The 20,496-nt window shown below is 39.8% G+C and overlaps 2 protein-coding genes across 2 annotated transcripts in view; one reads left to right on the forward strand and one right to left on the reverse strand.

The window, feature by feature from the left end:
* Window positions 1-2,390: 2,390 nt before the first annotated feature.
* Window positions 2,391-7,052, reverse strand: LOC106967375 (uncharacterized). The gene is made up of 4 exons (XM_027070324.2): window positions 7,020-7,052; window positions 6,476-6,974; window positions 6,217-6,317; window positions 2,391-5,468 (listed from the first exon to the last, which is right to left on the reverse strand). Exons 1-4 carry the CDS (start codon window positions 7,050-7,052, stop codon window positions 5,400-5,402), a joined length of 702 nt encoding a protein of 233 aa, XP_026926125.1. The 3' UTR covers window positions 2,391-5,399.
* Window positions 7,053-7,525: 473 nt separating this feature from the next.
* Window positions 7,526-20,496, forward strand: part of KCNMB4 (potassium calcium-activated channel subfamily M regulatory beta subunit 4) — a 62,798-nt gene continuing 49,827 nt past the window's right edge. Inside the window, exon 1 of the mRNA XM_015063657.3 lies at window positions 7,526-8,038. Coding sequence (XP_014919143.2) covers window positions 7,703-8,038 — 336 coding nt within the window. The 5' untranslated portion in view covers window positions 7,526-7,702. The remainder of the gene's footprint in view (window positions 8,039-20,496) is intronic.

Genomic DNA, 20,496 nt, shown 5'->3' on the forward strand with positions numbered 1-20,496 from the left:
AACTCATAAAATTCACAATGGTAAGTCTTCTTCATTGTAATAAATATCCTGTCTCTGTTGAAAACTCACACTGCATAGTCTCATAGTTTATGCTCACCATTTGACACATGCCAAAATAGTTTAGCTGCTATTTATCTTTTTAAAAAGCATTTTATTTTTGGTAATCTTTCACCCAATGTGGGGTTTAAACTCATGACCCCAAGATCAAGAGTCACATGCTGTACCAACTGAGCCAGCCAAGCACCTCTAAGACTACTTCTATATAGCAAAACTCATTCTTCATTCATGGTGTGATTTATTTTAGTTTTTATTTCCAAGGCCTGATAGGCCTCTACCACACTTACAAATGTGTTTTGACATTTTGTTAAGAGAAGGTGAAATAAAACTGGCCCTACTTACGCCAAAAAGTGGTAGGTAGTTCCTTCACACAATAGAGAAAAGCAGGTAAGAAAAACAATTTTTCACTGAATCAGCTAGTCTCTAATTTTCATAAGCATATCTTGAAAAGTAATAGTCTAGTAATTTGTATTTGCCTAAGTAACATTTTAACCACATAATTTATAAAACTTTGAACAGGTGATTTTTTTTTTTTTTCCACCAAGCCAATCAATTCTCTAGTATATACCAAAGGTAATTGTTGTAACACATGAGGTTCCTCTAAACATTTTGGAAGAAAGCTACCAAGTTTCAAGGGTGGTATGATGTCAACAAATGGCTGATTTTGCTTGATTCTTCTTAGGATCATCTCTATGGATACTCATTTATAATGAAAATACATTTTAAAGAGTAAACATTGATTATTCTTCAAAAATATACAGCTCAGTGAGAAGTTACATGTGGGAATGCCATGAATAGTTTCATCTTTTGTATAAAAATAAAGATTTGGGGCAGCCAGAATGTTTGGAAGCTACCTTTAAATCTGTTACATACTGAACATCTATTTTAAGATGTAGTTTTAATTATCATATGTAGCAGTTGCATGAAAACTGGGCTGTCTTTTTTTTTTTTTAAGATTCTATTTTTAAGTAATCTCTACACCGAGTGTGGGGCTCAAACTCACAACCCCAAGGTCAAGAGTCACATGCTATACAGACTGAGCCAGCCAGGTACCCCAAAACTGGGCTATTTTAGAAGAAAATGTGAGCTATTAAATATTTCCCTCTTAAGAGTGTCAGACATGTTTTGATGTTTTATTTTAAATGTTTTAAGTAACTTACTGTCTTCAAATGGTTAATATTCTTTAAATATAAAACCAGTCGAATGAGAATATGCCTATTTTTGTTTACTAATTTATTTATTTTGAGAAAGCAGGGGAGGGGCAGAGAGGGAGAGAGACAGAATCCCAAGCAGAGCGGGAGCTGTCCGTGCAGAGCCCGATGATGGGGCTGGATCCCATGAACCATGAGATCATGATCTGAGCCTAAATTGAGTCCATTGCTTAACCAACTGAGCCACCCAGGTGCCCCAAAATATACCTGTTTTTAAAGTGCAGATCACATGTCACTCTTCTGCTCAAAAAAGTGTTATTTCCTGGGGTGCCTGGGTGGCTTAGACTGTTGAGCATCCCACTCTTGATTTCAGGTCAGGTCATGATCTCTAGGTGGTGAGATCAAGCACCCCCACTGGGCTCTGTGTTTAGTGTGGAGACTGCTTAACATTCCCTCTCTCCCTTTGCCCCTCCCCAGCTTTCATGCACTCTCTCTCTTAAAAAAAGTTTTTTCCAGATTCCTTTTTTAAATGGAAAAAGGAATGGAAAAATCATATAAAATTTATATAATTGTATATAATTGTATATATATTTTGTATAATTTATATAATATTTTTCATTTTACTCTAAATGATTTAATATTTGAATATTAGTTGACTTGCACATCACTATTGGGAATCCAGATTCTGTCTAATTAAGATGAACCAAAATCATTTTCCCAGCTTCTCTCTGCATTTGCAATGATGTTGTTAATTAACGAACAACAAAATCTATCATCCTAGAAGTGTTTGTAGGTTGGATAGCATGGAAAAGAAAGATGTAGACTTTTGTTTTAGAGAATGTTAAAACTAGGTATCCTTTCCAACTTTGAATTTTTTTTTTCCTTTCTTTAGCATTTGAGGGTAAGGACACAGTCCTAGTCTTCTAAACCATTAACCAAAGGAAATACTGAAGAAACTGAAGATTAGCAAAGAAGAAAAGGCCTAGAAGGAAAGAGGATAGTTGTCTTCCCACATCTGAAGTGAGATCATTTGGGGTTTTTTGTTTTGGTTTTAAAGTAAACTCTATGCCCAATAGTGGGGCCTGAACTCAGGATCCTGATCCTGAGATCCGAAGTAGCATGCTCTACCAACTGAGCCAGCCAGGTGCCTCTGAATGAAATTTTCATAAAGCAGATTATCTTTATCTTACTTACATAACACCCGAGGGCAAATAAAAAACCTTTACATGGATATTATGGCAAGGCAGATTTCAATTTGCAAGAAAGTGCTACTTCATATATATTTTTAAAGGTCCAAAGATCAAATGGGCAGCATTAGGAGTTCATGAATGTTTCATCACTGGAAATGTCCAAGCAAAGGCAAGAAAGCTATTGGAAATATTAGATGATTTCCTGCAGTAAGAGGAGGGCAGGCTCTTCTACCCTAGAACTAGTGTTTTATTAACATCCAGTTGTTCCTTGTGTTTTACTTCTACTTTGAATCTAGCTTCAATTACTAACAAGCTTATCTGAAACCTAAATATTACACTTAATCTTCCTCTTCTACATAAAGCCGTACTACTTATATTTGCTATGCATCTAAAAAAGAGCTATTTTCAACGCAAGTGATTCAGAGCGAGATTAAATTGGAGGAGCTGGTTAAATCACTAGATCCTCCATCCGCTACCCACGTCTCCCTTCATAGGTTTCACAGGAGGGATTTGATCAAGCCTAACTCTACTCAAATGTAAGTATGCACATTTTAAATCCATTGGTATTACCTACATTTTTTACTAAATACAGAAATTTCTTAGATGTTTCAGAGTATAGCAGAAAATGGGCCTTGTAATCTGGCACTGTCAGTATATGTGTAGCTTTACTGGATCCCTCGTTCCCTCTTCATCTCATGGGAAGATTAAATTAGGGCATTTGTTTATATTAGGTACTCAGTAGATGTAGGCCCATTTTTCCAAAGACAAATGCTGTCTCTGTTAGCCACTGTGCTAGGAGATGCTCTCCATGTTTTGGAATTATTAAAAGACCTTTTGACTTGACTATGTACTGTTAGATAGCAATAGCCAAATTTCTGAAGAACAAGGCAAGAACAAAGTCAATTTGGAATAAAAATCAAAATCAAGAATCTTCTAGTCCAACCCTTTCACAAGAGGAGGAGGAAACAATCTAAGGACATGAATTATTTATGTCAAATTATTTACTATTAAATGTTGGGACCAAAACCGCTTAGCTTCTTGCTTTCTAGTTCCAAAGCTTCTTTCCTTTTTACTACATATGTGTATATATTATCTCCCATAGAAGTTCACTCCCATTAACATGAAAGATAACAGATGATAAGAATTTAGGAAATCTAGCTACACTTCTGTGTTACGAATGTACTAATATGAAGTGATTGTGCTTTTTGCTTCCCTTTCTCAATGGCAAACATAAAGGCTATACGCAAACAAATCTGAACTTAAAAAATACTTTAATAATCATTCTCTGCTACTTCAAACAAAATACAGTCTTTGGGAGCATCCTTTCCTGCTTAATGTTGAATTAGGTGATACTTAAGATCCCTTCCTGTTTTAATATGATTATAAATATAGAAAATAGTAAGTAGTGTTCTCAAAAATTATATGTTCAATATAGTAGGTAAAACTTATGGACAGGAAAAAACAAAAATTAGAAAAATAGTGGCTTCCCAGGAAATTTTGAATTCAAAATTCTGAGACTAATATTTAACATTCACCATGAAGCATGGCAAGAAAGTTAGTTTCTTGATATCGGCAAGCTGGAAATGACTTACTTAGTTCAACTGTAAGTCATTTAAGTCAAGACTAAATAAAGCAGAAACAGTTTTCTACAACAAAATTGTCAATTGCATAAACTGAATGAAAAGATAAAATTTTCTATATAGTGTTCTTTGTTGGATCATTCATGCTTTCATTTGTTTCTTACCTAATTATTCTAGTTGCAAACATCTAAAACCCATCCAAAAGGTGAATTTTAATGAAAAAAGGTGATGATACAATATTAATTTTCTGTTCTATGTACTTTAGTTATTTAAGAAATGTATAGTAGCAGTTTGTTGTTGAAAAACTTCACAATGTGCCAATTTTTAAAACAGTGTATAAACATTTTCCCAATATGCTCTAAATTCCTCTCTACTCTAGGATACCAAAGCTCTCCTTATGATAATTCTTTTTGAAATCTTTTAATAAAGGTATGTATACATGTGGAATTGTATATTGCAGCTTTAACATTAGTCACAGGACTTCTGTGAATACTGAAGAGAACAAATTATGAATAACAATGGTTTTAATGTTCTTGCTTAGATAGGTTTTATTTTTCTTTTGAAAAGAACATCAAGGCTTGACCATGATTCTCCTGAAAACATTGCTGCAGACAATGACGTACAGCAAATAAGTTGGTCTGGTTCTGTGTATCACATTTGTAGTCTTTTAATTGGTGGCGAACCAGGCAAAGAACTAGCTTTTATTAAAATCTGTGCTGCCTCTGCCCTCCACAGAAACAAGATGCCAAGTCACTTCAGAGCTTAGCATCTTTTTCCCAAGGGTTGTTACCACTACTCTAACTTAGAGAGTCGATGGTGACTCATTTTCTGAAACTGAGGGCCTGCCTTACTGAATGTTAGAAATGAGATGCGGCAGCTCCAAGTCAACTGAATGAAACTAATAACAAACACAGTGTTCCATTAAAGATAAAACAGAAATTTATTTAATGTGGGAAGTCTTTTGATATGTTTGACTTTCAGTAAGAAAGACATGAAGATAATGAAAGGGTTCAGAAGAACAGCAAAGCTGACTTAAAAATAGGAAATAAGGGAGAAAAGTAAATGTTTAAAGAACAGAAGGCTAGATGGCAACAGTTTCTGCAAACATTTTAATTATAAGGAAGGAGAGTGACTTAATGCAGAACTTGGGAGGAAAATGGGTTTAAAAGCCCTTAAGAATTTAGGTTAAATTAAGGCAGAATTTTCTGATACATGAAAACCATCTTCAGTTTTGGGGCAGAGGGTTCACTTACAGAACTCTTTGAGCTCTGGAATCATTGAAAAATTAATCATACTTACTAAATTATCTTTGAGCATCCCCATCCCTGTGTTTTAAGGCCACTAATAAGACCACTGATAAGAGTTAATTCTGCTTCAAGGTTAAGTTGCTCAGCATACCAAGGTAGGATAATTGGCTGTTGTTATCTCCTCACCGGTGCCTCAGATCTTAGACTGGCTTGAGCGTTCTTGAAAAGGAAGATGTTTATAACCTGCAGTAGGAAAAAGATTGAGGCCAAAGATCTGTGATCTCAGGTTAAGTTGCTTCAATGATTAAACTCATTTTCCCTTTCGGATAATGTAATCACCAACAATTGTCTTCATGCCAACAGAAAGGGCAGAAAATCACATACTTCTTAGGTAAGAAAGAAGGAAATCTATTCTCTCAAAACTTGAAAGGTATTAAGTACAAGGTGTCTTCCTGATTTGGAAATCTTCCAAACCCTGTATCGTCTTAATTTTTTCAGAAAAACACTTAGGGTCTTCCTGTAATTTAAACTTGTTTTTCTCCTTGCTTGGAAATACTGTTACCTACCACATAAAGGAATGAGTACTTCAAAGTAACATATCAGAACTGCAGTTGAAAGATACTTAATACCAGTTACGTAGCTAACATTTGAAATCCAAGAAAGAGAAGTCAAGAATTCCATGATTTGGTGTTTCCACATTCATCAGAAACATAACTGAATTTAATTAAGAGTATACCCATTTGGGACTTGCAAATCAAGAAAGATATGTTTACATGCTTTGCAAAGAAGTGAACATTTTGATTCTTCAAAATGTAGGTCGAGATAGTTCTCAAGTTTGATATGATAGAAGCGTGGCTTGGAAAAAGATAATCTTTAAAAAAAAAAAAAGGTCATGAAAAGAATAGAAGCCGAAAGTATGCACAGAAGAGGAGGGGGTAGAAGGAGCAACTGCAAGAATGAAGACAGCAGAATGCAGCTCTAGAAACGGTACCTGTCCCAAAGCGGGTCTGCACGCCGCTGTCGCCTCATACACCGCTCCTGGGTAGTTAGTTCCTCTACAAATTCCGTGGTGGGCCAAGGGTGGCAAGGTTCCTAAGGAAGGAAACAACAGAAAGGATTCTGTTCTCGGGAGTCCGGGAGCGAGGGGACCGTCCTGATGGGGAAAGTGGTGTCTCCATCCAGGGCTGCAAGGCTGTTTCCTTCGGTCCCTACGCAGCCCCAGCCTCGGGGCAAATCGAGTTGGGGTTCACCTGGCTGCCGGAGACCTAAGTTTCCGCTAGGTCCAGCCAGCACCCCGGCATTGAGTTTCCTTGGTCTCGCCAGTCGCAGGCTGCTGTCCCACGCGCGATGCCTCCACAGCAAACCCCTGAATTTGCCCGTTCCACTCCCATCCTGGCGCCCTCGGGGCGTGCTGGGGGCCGGGGCGGGGGTGCGCGGGCCCGCGCCGAGGCGGTGGGGAGAGCTAGGACTCTTCGGCCGCACAGTTTCAGCGCTCGCTGGGCGTGGAAGGGGAGGGCGTCCCCCGCCCCGCCGACTGCGGGTCCGCGCGCCCGCCCCGGCCCGGGAACATGTGGCCCGGTCTCCCCGGGGCGCACCCAGCGCACGCCCCTCGCCCGGGGACCTCCTCCCCACCAGCCTGGCCGGGCTGCGCGTTTCCCCGGAGCGCCGGCCGCCTGGCCGCTGGCTCGCTCTCCCTGCTGACTGGCCAATCCCCGTTCGGAGTTCAAGATTCCCGCCGCTCCACTCGCACTACGCCCTCGCTCCCTGTTTTCCGTTTCTGTTTTTAACTTTCACTCGGGTGAAGCTCGATCGATCCTCAGCTTTCATCTCAGACGTCCCTCCAAGGGGGATTTAAAGAGGATCTCAAGCGCCCGCCGCCGCCCCCCACCGCGGTGCTCGCCCGCCCCTCGCCCACGGGAGACGCCTCCGCGGCGGGCGGGGCGGGAAGGCCCCGGTCGGCGGCGGGTGGGGCCGGGCGGAGCCGCCTCCCGCTCGGGGGAGCCCCGGGGCTCGGCCCAGCCCAGCCGCGCCTGCCCTCGGGGCAGCTGCCCGGAGAGCCGGCGGGGCAGCGGCCAGCAGGCGATGGAGACGGGGAGACACCGGGCGAGAGGAGGCGGGGTGGGGGAGGCGGGGAGAGCGCGGGGGCGGAGGCTGGCAGGGGGCGCTGGAGGCAGGAGCCGCCCGTGCGCTCCTCGCGCCCGAGGGTGCAGGAGGCTCTGAAGCAGCGGTCGCACCGCGAGCCTCCGGGGCCCGGCTGGCGGCGGGGCTGGGGGGGGTGGGGCGGGGGGCGCTGCCGCCGCCGGGGGCGTCGCCGGCCTCGGCCCCTTTGTTCTCGCGCGCTCCCCCTCGCCGCCCACTCCCCTGCTGTTGCGCGGCGGCGGCGGCGGCGGCGGCTCCTCCCGCCCGAGGCAGTCGGGCTGGGCGCCGGGGGCGGGAGGGGGCGGGGGGAGCGCGCCAGCCGCCGGGAGTGGGGGGCGATGGCGAAGCTCCGGGTGGCTTACGAGTACACGGAAGCCGAGGACAAGAGCATCCGGCTCGGCTTGTTTCTCATCATTTCTGGCGTCGTGTCGCTCTTTATCTTCGGCTTCTGCTGGCTCAGTCCCGCGCTGCAGGATCTGCAAGCCACGGCGGCCAACTGCACGGTGCTGTCGGTGCAGCAGATCGGCGAGGTCTTTGAGTGCACCTTCACCTGTGGCGCCGACTGCAGGGGCACCTCGCAGTACCCCTGCGTCCAGGTCTACGTGAACAACTCCGAGTCCAACTCCAGGGCGCTGCTGCACAGCGACGAGCACCAGCTCCTGACCAACCCCAAGGTAAGGACGCCCCGCGAGGGATGCCTGGCTCCTGCGGAGGTCTTGAAGCTTGGGGGAGCCTCGGTGTCAGACGCCGCGCGGGGCGGGCTCGGAGTGTCTTTTTGCTCGCGTCCCTAGGAGGCGACGGGGCGTTGGACCCGCAGTGAGCACAGCCGGGAGTCCGGGGGCCCGGGGTTCGTGCGCGGCGACCGGTAATGCCCTGAGGCTTTCTTTACACATCTCTCTTGTCTCAGATTTTGAGACCTTGGCCCAGCTCAGTCCGGCGCCTACAGGTCGGACTTTGGAGACGTGCAAGGAGCGGAAAGTTACTTTTCCTCCTGTTAAAGCCAGTGGGTAGCAGGGATCCACCTACTCGGGCGCTCGGTCAAGGTCTGAGCTCCCACGGGCCGCGTCAAGCACTGGCTTTGGGAGCTCGAGATCTTTGGGCCCCTTGGAAGATGTTGGAGGGTTCCTTGCCCTTTAACTCTAAACAGACGTTTTTAAGTTGGGCAGCAATGTGGAGGGTCAACAGACGACGTGGAAATCACATGTGAAATTCCGAACAAGTCTGTTTCCGGGGTTTACAGAGAGCTCCTGGTTTTCACGAAACAGATTCTCAGAAGGGTCGGGAGGAAGCCTAGTGACTCTGTGTGTCTAGGGACGATCGGGAGCCATCTGGAGAACGGTAAAACTTACTGAAAATAGAAAACCCTTCGTGATTTGTACCGAATATTCCTTCCCTGGCAACTTTCTCTCAAGCAATAAAGAAAAAACCTGGTTAGGACTCGAGGGATGGATAGCCGAGAGAGGGAGACTCAGAAAACTGTTCCCAGTGGAGAGAAAAAACTTATAAAAAGCAGTGGCCTCAGTCTGTGAACTAATTGAGCTTTGTAGTGCGCCTGGTTCTGCAAGAAGGATCTTCTTTCTTATCTTCTCTTGGTCTGTTTTTACCATGCTTGTCGCTTAACTATCGAGTGAAAGTGTGTTTCTTCTTTAACGTTACTGTCATTTTCCCTCTTGGTGAGGGCTCTGCTCGAAAATCCAGGAGAAAAACAAAAGGGAATGAGTCTTGTGTACACAGGAAAACTTTTTGTTAAATGTGACAAGATATATTAATCCGAAAGGGAAAAACAATTATATTAGCATTTTAAGAGTACTTAAAGCAAACGTACCATTTCTCTGCAGTAAAACTCAGGGTCTTGTTTCCTTAAACAAACAGTAAATTCTTGAATTGGGGAAATTTAAAAAAAAAGGAATTCCTTTACAAAATGACTTCTCTTTAAAAAAGATGCTCCTGCTGACAAACGTGTATTCATTTACCTTAAAAATGAAGATAATATATAAGAAGTGAATATAAATAAATATAAAAGTACAGATTTAGATAAGGTATAATCAGTGTCCTGAAGAAGCACACTCTGGAAAACAAATATAAGTTAATCTGCTTAAACCTCAGTAACTTCAAAAGAAACCTTAGGGTTTTAGAAACATCACTTTTTTTTTTTTCTTCAGGATTAAACCATTAATATAAAAGAAGGTGCCAAGCAGTAATAGTGATTTAGAAATTATATGGTAGTTCACCATTTAGGAGGCATTGCTATAATTGGTGAAACACTGCTAATTAGTTTAAGATAGTGGTTCAGGCACTAATAATAAATTATATACACATATACCAATAAATGGCTAATATCTGATCAAGACATTGAGAAGTTAGAATTTACTGCAAAAAGCCTGCTTGTAATTTCCAGGCAATTTTGAAGGATCTGGCAGAAAAAGTAAATTGGGATCATTAGGACATAGATTTTAAAATCAGTTGGAAGCAGTCATAATGCTTTATGTAATACTACAATTTTATCTCTCTCTCTCTCTCTCTCTCTCTTTGTTGCAAATAATCTATTTTCTTCCAGTGCCAGTTCAGATTCCAGCAACAATTGTTTTGAAGAAGTGTCTGAACAAAATGACGTTTTATAAAGTATTCAAGAAATGACAGAACTGGAGAAAGATATTTATGTCACACACACACACACACACACACACACACAAATGATGAGCAACAGCCCAGTGATTTTAGTCAAGGCTTCCTTAGCCAGACCAGTACACATCTTTATCCAAATTATGATTACATTGTGGCCTTTATAGAACATAAGTTTGTTCTTTTGCAGTCACCTTTCTACTTTTGGACAATTAAAGTACAATTCTTGTAAGTGATTAGTGATGGAAAAATTCAACATAACTGATATTGTGCCAGAACCCGGTACCTAAGCAGAATGAGTCCTCAGTGCCCTTAGAAGTAGGCAGGCCCCTTTGCTCATTCCTGACGCCTCTTGGGTGCCTAGGTCTTTTCTTTGCCTTGCATCACCTGATTATCGAAGGCCTGGGTTCCCCACCCAGTCCCTCTGTAGAATGTCTGGATTCCCTTCAGTGCCAAGGATCCTAATCACCTTCAACCTTCTCTTCTTCAGGACCCACTCCCCACAAGAAACCATTTTTAGGAAATCACTTCTTAGAAAGAAAAAGAACAAGGACTTTCCCCCACCCCTCCCTTGAGTTTGCTGCATTAATTATAGTAAAAGGCAGGGAAAGGGAAAGAATATTGCACATGTATAACTTCTTTAGCCATAGACTACCAAAGAAGATAGTATGAACACATGTGACCTTTGACTAGTCCTGTCTAAGATATCTTTAAGTGTTCTTCAGCTTATTTATGGTTTGAATCATATCCATATTGTCAAGGGTAATCACTCTATCCGGTCATATAATATAGTATTCAAGTCTACTAGTTACACATAGGGCAATGACCTGCTCTGTGATTTAACCATAGTCAAATCTAAATGTGGGATATGCTCCCTCTGGGTGCTATTCCCATCACTGCATTGTTTCTGAGGGGCTAGCAGTTGTGTGTGCTAAGAGCTTTGGTTCTTAACCTTGGCTGCACATTAGAATCACTGGGGGAGGGGCTCCAGGGTAGCTCAGTCCCTTAAGCATTGGACTCTTGATTTAAGCTCAGGTCATGATCTCACAGTCTTGAGATCAAGCCCCGCATTGGGTTCTGCGCTGGGCATGTAACCTGCTTAAGATTCTCTCTCTCCCTCTGCCCCAGCCCTGCTCGTGGGCGCTCGCTCTCTCTCTCTCTCTCTCTCTCTCAAAAAAAAAAAAAATCATTAGGGAAACTTTACAAAGAAATTCTTATGCTTGGGTCTCACCCTTAGAGATTTGGACTTGGTCTTGGGAGAGTCCTGAGAGTTGGTGTTTTTTAAAAAGTTCTGCAAGTGACTCTAATGTGTAGACAGAGTCAAAAATTACTGATTAGAAAACATACTCATCTGTTGTGCAAGAAAAGTAAAATAAGAACCGAAAGGATCCATTGTGATTAATACTTGTGTTTTTAGGTTAAAAGATGTTACTGATCCTACTGAATATAGGGAACTGGCATAAAAGGACGGACCCAAGGAAATTCTGAAGGAAAAGAAGAGGATCATTTAACATTAGTGTCGAAATGGTCATTTAAAATTGGGTTAGCTTAAATGAACTTAATGCAGTTCCAGACATTTGCTCTCACATCAATATATACATTGGGTGGCAGAGAAAAGATGAATTTTTAAAACTCTTGTTTGTGCAATAAGAGAGAGTGAGTGATTAGAAGCTATGTGTTTTATTTTTGTTTTGAGGTTTGTTGTTGTTGTTGTTGTTGTTGTTCTCTGGTCTGAAAAACCTAGACACAAAGGGAAAAAGTCTATTCCTAAGAATAGTACTGTGAAAGTGAGAGAAATTCACTGAAGAGAAGAAAAACTTTAGACTTTTGAGTGTATCCTCTGAAACTGAATGTCCCTAACTGTGTTCCTCGCAGCTTACGGTTCCCTTGGTATCCTTCACAACCACACTGGTATGTCCCAAAGCCCCGTCCCCTGCCCCCCAGTCACACATCCTGTGCAGACAGTGTGGTCTCCTGGGGTTGATTTCTGAACTGCATCCTAGAAATAAATGTTCAGTATGATACACTTTGTGCTCTAGGGAGGTCCATCACATCAAAACTAAGTAATCAAAGGCTAAACTGGATTGTGACGATTTCTCTACAATCTTTATTTCTCTATGATAAGGATGGCTTGCTGTGGTTTTTTCCTCTGGTGATTATATTAAATAACTTGGCAAGTACGTAAAATCCAATTCCTCCAATACTTGCTTAGCTTCTGTGATCAAAGGATGGAGCAAGAAACAGGAGTACGTCTTAGCATCTTGTGATCAAAGGACTGGGCAGGAAATAAGGACATACAGGGATGCCTGAGTGGCTCAGTTGGTTAAGCGTCCAACTCTTGATTTCACCTCACGTTGTAATCTTATGATTCGAGAGTTTGAGCCCCATATCAGGCTCTGTGCTTGGGATTCTCTTTGTCCTCTCTTACTGCCCTGCTCCAATGCTTGCACACACACACTCACCTCTCTCTCTCAAAAATAAATAAATAAACTAAAAAAAAAAAAAAAAGAAGAAACAAGGACATACAAAGATAAGTTTATTCATTTAACAAATATTTGTTAAATGCCTCCTCTGTGCAATGCATGCTTCCAGGTTCTGAGACTAGAATAGAGATCAAAATAAAGTCTGAAGTTTATGTTTTGGTAGATGCTGACAGACAAGAAATAGACTTATAATGTAATGTCATGTAATGGTAAAGGTGTAAAGAAAATTCAGGCAGCATAAGGATACAGACTGGTGGAAGAAATGAAGGGCTGCCCTTTTGCACACAGTGGTTAAGTGACATTTGTACAGAGACCAAAGAGCATGAGGGGATGAATAGAGGCATAGAGGACAGAAAAGAGTCAATCATATAGCTGTCTTGAGAAAGAGTGTTTCACAGGCTGAGGGCACAGTAAGTGCAGAGGCCCCAGGGCAAGTGGCTGCCAGGCTAATGTGAGGACCAGTAAGGATGACAATAAGGCTGGACTACAGTGAGCAAGACGTGAAACAGTGGGAGGTGGGGTTAGACCTTACAGAACATTGTAAGACCTTTGGATTCTGTTCTGTGTATGATGGTAAGCTGTCTGACATTAAGCAGGACTGAGATATAATCAGACTTAAACTTCTGAAAAATGTAGATGATCCTTCTGGATGCTGGATTGAGAATAGAATTTGTGTGTATTTGTGTGTGTACATGCATATGCACATGCTCACTTGTGCAAGGTGAGAGATGCAGGGGCAGGATTGAAAACAAGGAGTCTAGTAGGGCGGGCAAATGATGATGGTGACTTAGATCAGGGGTGAGCATTGGTGAAGTTCACTGATGGACTGGTCAAAGATGACTCAGCAGTTTGTGGTAAGTCCAGCTGGGTGAAGGGAGGTGATTTTACTAGATGGGAAAACTAGAGAAGAGTAGTTTGGGAGGAGTGTGAATGGAAGACAAGGGGTTAGTCTTAGATATGTCTAACAGACATACAAGTGAGGATGAATCCATACGTTTCTGCCCTCAATGAGTTCATTCTCCGGCAGGGGAAATAACACAAATAACTATCAAAGGAAGTGTAATGTAAGTTCTACAGGAAAGTACAAACACTAGAGAGGAAAGATTAGGAGAGAAAAGCTTCATGGGAAACGAAACATTTGCTATGAAAATTTGAGAATGAATAGGATTTTCATCTTGGGAGAAAAAGTAGGGAGGAATGAAGAGAACATCAAGGAAGAGAAAATGCCAGAAGCAAAGCTGTGTGAGTGCAGGCTATGTTGGGGAATCATCAGATAGACCATGTGGTTGGAACACAGTTACAAAGAACAGAGTCTTAGGGCTAAGGTGGGAGAGTAAACTGGGATCAATAATGTGGAATTGGGTTTGGTGACATTGGGAAACCATGATAGGAAGAATAATGCTCCCCTCCCCCCACCAAGATGTCCACATCTTTTTTTTTTTAATATTTTTTTTAATGTTTATTTATCTTTGAGGGAGACAGAGAGTGAGTGAGGAAGGAGCAGAGAGAGAGGGAGACACAGATATGAAGCAGGTTCCAGGCTCTGAGCTGTCAGCACAGAGCCCAACCTGGGTCTCAAACTCATGAACCCATGAGATCATGATCTGAGCCAAAGTCAAATGCTAAACCAACTGAGCCACCCAGGTGCCCCCAAGATGTCCACATCTTAATCCCCAGAATCTGTGAGTATCTTATGTTACCTGGCAAGGAGGAATTAAAGCTCCAGAGGAAATTAAGGTAGTTTATCAGTTGACATTAAAATATGCAGATTATTCTGGTGGGCCTAGGGTAATCAAAAGCCTCCTGTAATGTGAAAGAGGTGGTCAGAGTGATGCAATATGAGAAAGACTCAACCAGGCATTGCTAACTTTGAGTACAGAAGTGGGTCATGAGCCAAGGAATGTAGGCAGCCTTCTTTTCCAAGGAAGCGGGAAAAGGCAAGAAAATAGATTATCCCTTAGAGAATCTAGAAGAGAATACAGCCCCAGTTTGGTGAGACCCATTTGAGAATTCTGACCACTAGAATTTTAAGATAATAAATTTGTGTTGTTTAAGCCATTAAGTTTCTGTTACAACAACAGAAATCTAACACAGAAGCCAAGGAAAGTTTTTGAGTAGGTGAGTAATCACGATTCAGTATTTTGGCGTGCTTGGGTGGCTCAGTTGGTTGAACATCTGACTCTTGATTTTGGCTCAGGTCATGATCTCAAGCCTTGCATCGGGCTCCATGCTGAGCACTGTGAATTTGCTAGAAATTCACATTCTCAAGTCTCATCTTAGGCCCACTGAATCATAAACTCCACCCCAGTTTCTGACTTAGTAGTTCTATGTTGAAGTTCAAGAATTTGTAAAGTAAAAGAATGTATAAATAGGTGGGGAAGATGAAATAATATAAAGCAAACAGTCCAAAAGAAGGCAAGGAGAAAGAGAAAAAGAAATGTAGACAAGTAGAACACCAACAAAAAAATAATAAGATAGATTTAAATGCCAATTTATAAGTAATTATATTAAATGTAAGTGGATTAACTTCCATTTAAAAGACAGAGATTGTAGACTGGAAAAAAACAAACAAACCCAAATATATGCTGTTTTCAAGAGTCACACATAGAATATAAGGACACAGAAAGGTTGAAAGTTAAAAGATGGGAAAATATACATGCAAACATCAACCAAAACAGGAAAAGAAAAGCTGGAGTATCTGTATTATATGAAATATAGTAGACTTTGAAGCAAAAATTTGTTACTAGATAAAAAGGAGGGACACTTTGTAATTATAAAAAAATTCAATGTAATATAGCAATTCTATATTGGGATATACCTAAAAATACAGCCTCAAAATACATTAAAAAAATAAAACACCTCAATGGAGAAATACACAAGTCTATCATGAGAGTGAGAGATTTTAACACACCTCTGTGACTAATAAACAATCAGACAAAAGTAATATTGACACATATATGATAGATTTAAATAACATGTTTAATGACTGACTACTGACATATAGAATAGTATATTAAGTTGTAGCAAGGTGTACACTATTTTAAGTGCTCATGTAATATTTACAAAAACGTCATATTCAGGGTCATAAAATAAACCTTGACAAATTTTAAAAGTGAAATGGTAAAGAGCGTATCCTTAGAGAAATTAAATTAGCAATTATTAAATTTTACTGAAAAACATAGAAGATGTGGAAAATTCTTCAGGGAAAGAATGAGCCAGTTAGCTGTACATGAAAAAGACAATCTGACACATACTTCACACTCATAAAATCCAGTTCCAAATGGAAGAAAAACTAAAGATGAAAAGAAAACTATAAAACTTTCAGGAGGAAGCTTGGGAAAATATCTTTATGACAGAGGCTTAAATATTTTCTTAAGTGAGACTAAACAAATAAGAGGAAAGAGTGACACATTTAAGCACATTAAAATAACAATTTCTATATGACTAAAATTATTGTAAACTAAGCAGAAGTAAAGCTAAATATTAGTGCAAGATAATGGCGAAACAGTAATAAACAAAAATGAAAATGTCTACAAATCATTAAGACAATGGTGTATGATATAATGGGAAAATGAGCAAAAGATGTGTACAAGCAATTCATAAAGGAAACTCAAAGATCAATAAATGTGAAAAGATGCTCGATTCCACTAATCTCAGGGAAATTCAGAAGGCAACAATAACAGGACACCATTTCACACCCATCATTTTGGAAAAACTTAATATGCTTCATATGACCAAACGTTGGTGAGGATTGAAGAAAATGGTAAGTTTTACCCATTGCTAGGAAATTGGTTCAACCACTTAGGGAAATAATCAAACATATTAAGTGTAACTGAAGCTGTGCGTATCTGAAAACCTGACAATTTCACTTCAGGGTATTTACTCTAAAGAACTCTAACACATATCCAAGGAAATGTATATATGGGGTATTTCATTGCAGAATTGTGTATAGTAGTGAAATGTAAAAACAACCTAATAGATAGGATATTAGATGGGATGCTTTAACAGGAACCTAATCACAGTGACCTAAAGAAAGTACTAGTTTCTTTTCTTTTCTTTTCTTTTCTTTTTTCTTTTCTTTTTTTCTGTTGTAAATGTCTGAGCCTGTACATAATCCATGGGGCTGTGCCAGACTTTGGATGTGGAAGGTCATCCAAAGACCCAGGTTCCTACTATCTTGTTGCTCTACAATCTCTTAGGATGCTTTTACTAATTTGATCATGTCTGTCTTTTAGGCAGTAGGAAAGGGGAAAACGAGAAAATAGATGGAAAGCAGCTTTCTTTCTTTTTTTTAATGTCATGTAATTCACATTAAATGATATTTGCCCTTTCAACAGGTACAGTTTTTAGTATATTCACAAAACTGTGCAATCATTATCACTATCTTATTTTAGAATATTTTCATCACTCCCAAAAGGAATCCCATACACATTAGTACTCATTCCCCTTTCTCCTAACTTGGTCATGGTATTTAATCCTTTTTTTATATGTTCCTAGATTTATTTGGTTTACTAGCATTTAGTTGAGGATTTTTGCATCTGTATTTATCAGGTATATTGGTCTGTAGTTTTCTTTTTTTTTTTTTCAACGTTTATTTATTTTTGGGACAGAGAGAGACAGAGCATGAACGGGGGAGGGGCAGAGAGAGAGGGAGACACAGAATCGGAAACAGGCTCCAGGCTCTGAGCCATCAGCCCAGAGCCTGACGCGGGGCTCGAACTCACGGACCGCGAGATCGTGACCTGGCTGAAGTCGGACGCTTAACCGACTGCGCCACCCAGGCACCCCTGGTCTGTAGTTTTCTTGTGATGTCTTTGTCTGACTTTGGTATCATGGTAATAGAATTAGTTGGGAAGTGTTCCCTCTTCTATTGTTTGAAAGAGTTTGTGATTATATACCATGATCAAGTGGGATTTATTCCAGGAATGAAGGTTGGTTCAACATGCTAAAATCAACCAATATAATTAATACATCATATTAATAGACTAAAGGATGGAAATCACATGATTATTACAGTATACGCAGAAAAAACATTTAACAAAATCCTCTCATGATTAAAAAAAAAAAAACTAGGAATAGCCGAGAACTTCCTCAACTTGATAAAGGGCTGCTACGAATAGCTAATAAATGGTGAAAGACTGAAAGCTTTCCCCCTAAGATCAGAAATAAGACAAGGATGTCTGCTCTTGCCACCCCTGTTTGATGTTGGAAGTTCTATCTAGGACGGTTAGGTAAGGAAAAAATGTAAAAAGACAGCCAGATTGGAAAGGAAGACATAAAACTATTTATAAATCATGTGATCTTGTATAAAGAAACTCCTAAAGAATCCACCAAAAACAAAGCAAACAAAAAACCCATCTGTCAGACAAAATAAATTCAGCAAGGTTACAGAATACAAGATCAATATACAAAAATCAATTGTATTTTTATACACTAACAATGAACAATCTAAAAATGAAATTAAGAACACAATTCTATTTACAATATTATTAAAATGATAAATTACTTAGGAATGTATTTCACAAGAGTACTTCTAACAAAAGAGCAAAAGACTTGTACCTTGAAAGCTATAAAACACTATCAAGAGAAATTAAAGAAGACCTAAATAAATGGAAAGATATCTTTTGTTTGTGGATTGGAATACTTAATATTGTAAAGATGGCAACACTTCCCAAATTCATCTACAGATTGATTATAATCCCTATCAAAAATTCAACTGGATTTTTGTTTGCAGAAATTGACCAACTGATCCTAAAGTTCATATGGAAATTTAAGGGATTCAGGGTAGCCAAAATGATCTTAAAAAAAAACAGAGACTAATGGTGGAAGACTCATACTTTCCAGTTTTAAAACTTACTAGAAATCTACAATAATCAAGACATATGGTATTGGCATAAGGATAGACATACCAATCTATGGAGTAGAATTGAAAGTCCAGAAGTAAATGAGTACATTTAAGAGTAATTGATTTTTGGAAATTGTGTCAAGAGCATTCAACAAGGAAAGAACAGTCTTTTCAACCAATGGCACTGGAACAACTGTATGCATGCAAAAGAATGAAGTTGGACTCCTACCTCACACCATTTATAAAAACTAACTTAAAATGGATCAGAAACCTAAATGTAAGAGCTAAAACTGTAAAGCTCTTAGAGGAAAATGTAAGTGTAAATCTTTATGACTTTGAATTAGGCAATTTTTAAAATATGACATGAATAACACAAGCAACCAAAGGAAAAATTGATAATTGGACTCAAACACAATTAAACACTTGAGTTTCAGAGGACAACATCAAAAAGGTAAAAAGACAACCACAGAATGAGAAAAAATATTTGCCCATCACATATCTGATAAAGATTGAATATCCAGAATGTATAAAGAACTTTTATAACTCAACAATAACAATTAAAAAGGCAGATAACTAGGGGTGCCTGGATGGTTCAGTTGGTTAAGCATCCAACTTCAGCTCAGGTCATGATCTCGCAGTTTGTGGGTTCGAGCCCCATGTCAGGCTCTGTGCTGACAGCTCAGAGCCTGGAGCCTGCTTTGGATTCTGTGTCTCCCTCTCTCTCCTCCTCCCCCACTCTTGCTGTATCTCTCTCTGTCTCTCAAACATAAATAAACGTTTAAAAATTTTTTTAAAAAGAGGGAGGCAGATAACCCAATTGAAAGATAGGCAAGAGGTGTGAGTAGATATTTTTCTAAAGAAGTATACAGGTGGCCAATAAGCACATAAAAATATGTTCAGATGTGTACAGGGTGTCTTCTTGGGGTGATGAAAGCATTCTAAAACTTTTGTGGCAGTGATTGCACACTTCTGTGACTCTACTAAAAACCACTGAATTATACATTTTATTCTTTTAAGTTTTTTTGAGTTATACATTTTAGATGGGTGAATTGACTGGTATGTGAATTATATTTCAATAAAGCTGTTACCAGAAAAGAATGTTAAAAGGAGATTTGCTTTGCAAATTTTGGCATTTCAAGTAACTTATAAAGGGACGTCTTCAATAAATGATGTTAAAGCTTCCCTATTATTTAGAAAAATATATATTTAAAAATACTAATTTTCCAAATAAATTTTCTAGAGAACCCTGGCTAACACACAAGGCAAGCATGAGCAGGCAGTTCAGTGAAGAATTACAATTTAGTTGTAATTAGTGTAATCTCACTAATCTTACAAAGAAACTCCCAACTCAAAAATTATTTGGAAAAATGTTTAATAAAAATAAAATATAAATTTAATTTAAATAACATTATAATTTTGATGGAACAAAATTTTGGTCTTTGAAAATAATATATAATAAATACATATTTATTGTTATAATAAATATAGGTAATAGGTAATTATAATAAATATAGGTAAATATTTACATAATTTGGGGGGGCAGTACAGGCCTTTCTAAACATGACACTAAGGGCAGAAATCATAAATTTCTGCAGGAATGCACTGATTTGTTTAATGACATAATAAAGAAAAGCTTTAAATAAACCGACATTACAATTTATTTTTTAAAATACATGTTTATTTATTTATTTTGAGAGAGAGAGAGAGTACTGGCAAGGAGAGGGGCAGAGAAAGAGGGAGAGAGAATGCTAAGCAGGTTCCGTGCTCAGCGTGAAACCCAAAAAATCAACATAACAATCTAAAGAAAAATGACAAATTTGAGAGAATATTCACACTGGTCGAGAAATGATTCAAAACAACAAGTGAAGAGCTCTTAGCAATTAATGACCATCTCTTCAGTGGAACACGAGGTTTGATGGTTGATTTTATGTGCCAACTTCACTGGGCTAATGAATGCCCAGAGAGCTGGTAAAATATTATTTCTAGGTGCATCTGTGAGGGTGTTTCTGGAAGAGAATAGCATTTGAATCAGTAGTCTCCATAAGGAAGATTCATCCTCACCAATGCAGGTGGACATCATCTGATCTGTTGAGGGCTTAAATAGAACAAAAAAGCAGAGCAAGGGCAAATTTGCTCTCTGCTGGAGCTGGAACATGACATTGGTATTGCTGTGACCTGGGGC

Source organism: Acinonyx jubatus, chromosome B4, assembly GCF_027475565.1.
Source record: "Acinonyx jubatus isolate Ajub_Pintada_27869175 chromosome B4, VMU_Ajub_asm_v1.0, whole genome shotgun sequence".
NCBI lineage: Eukaryota > Metazoa > Chordata > Mammalia > Carnivora > Felidae > Acinonyx > Acinonyx jubatus.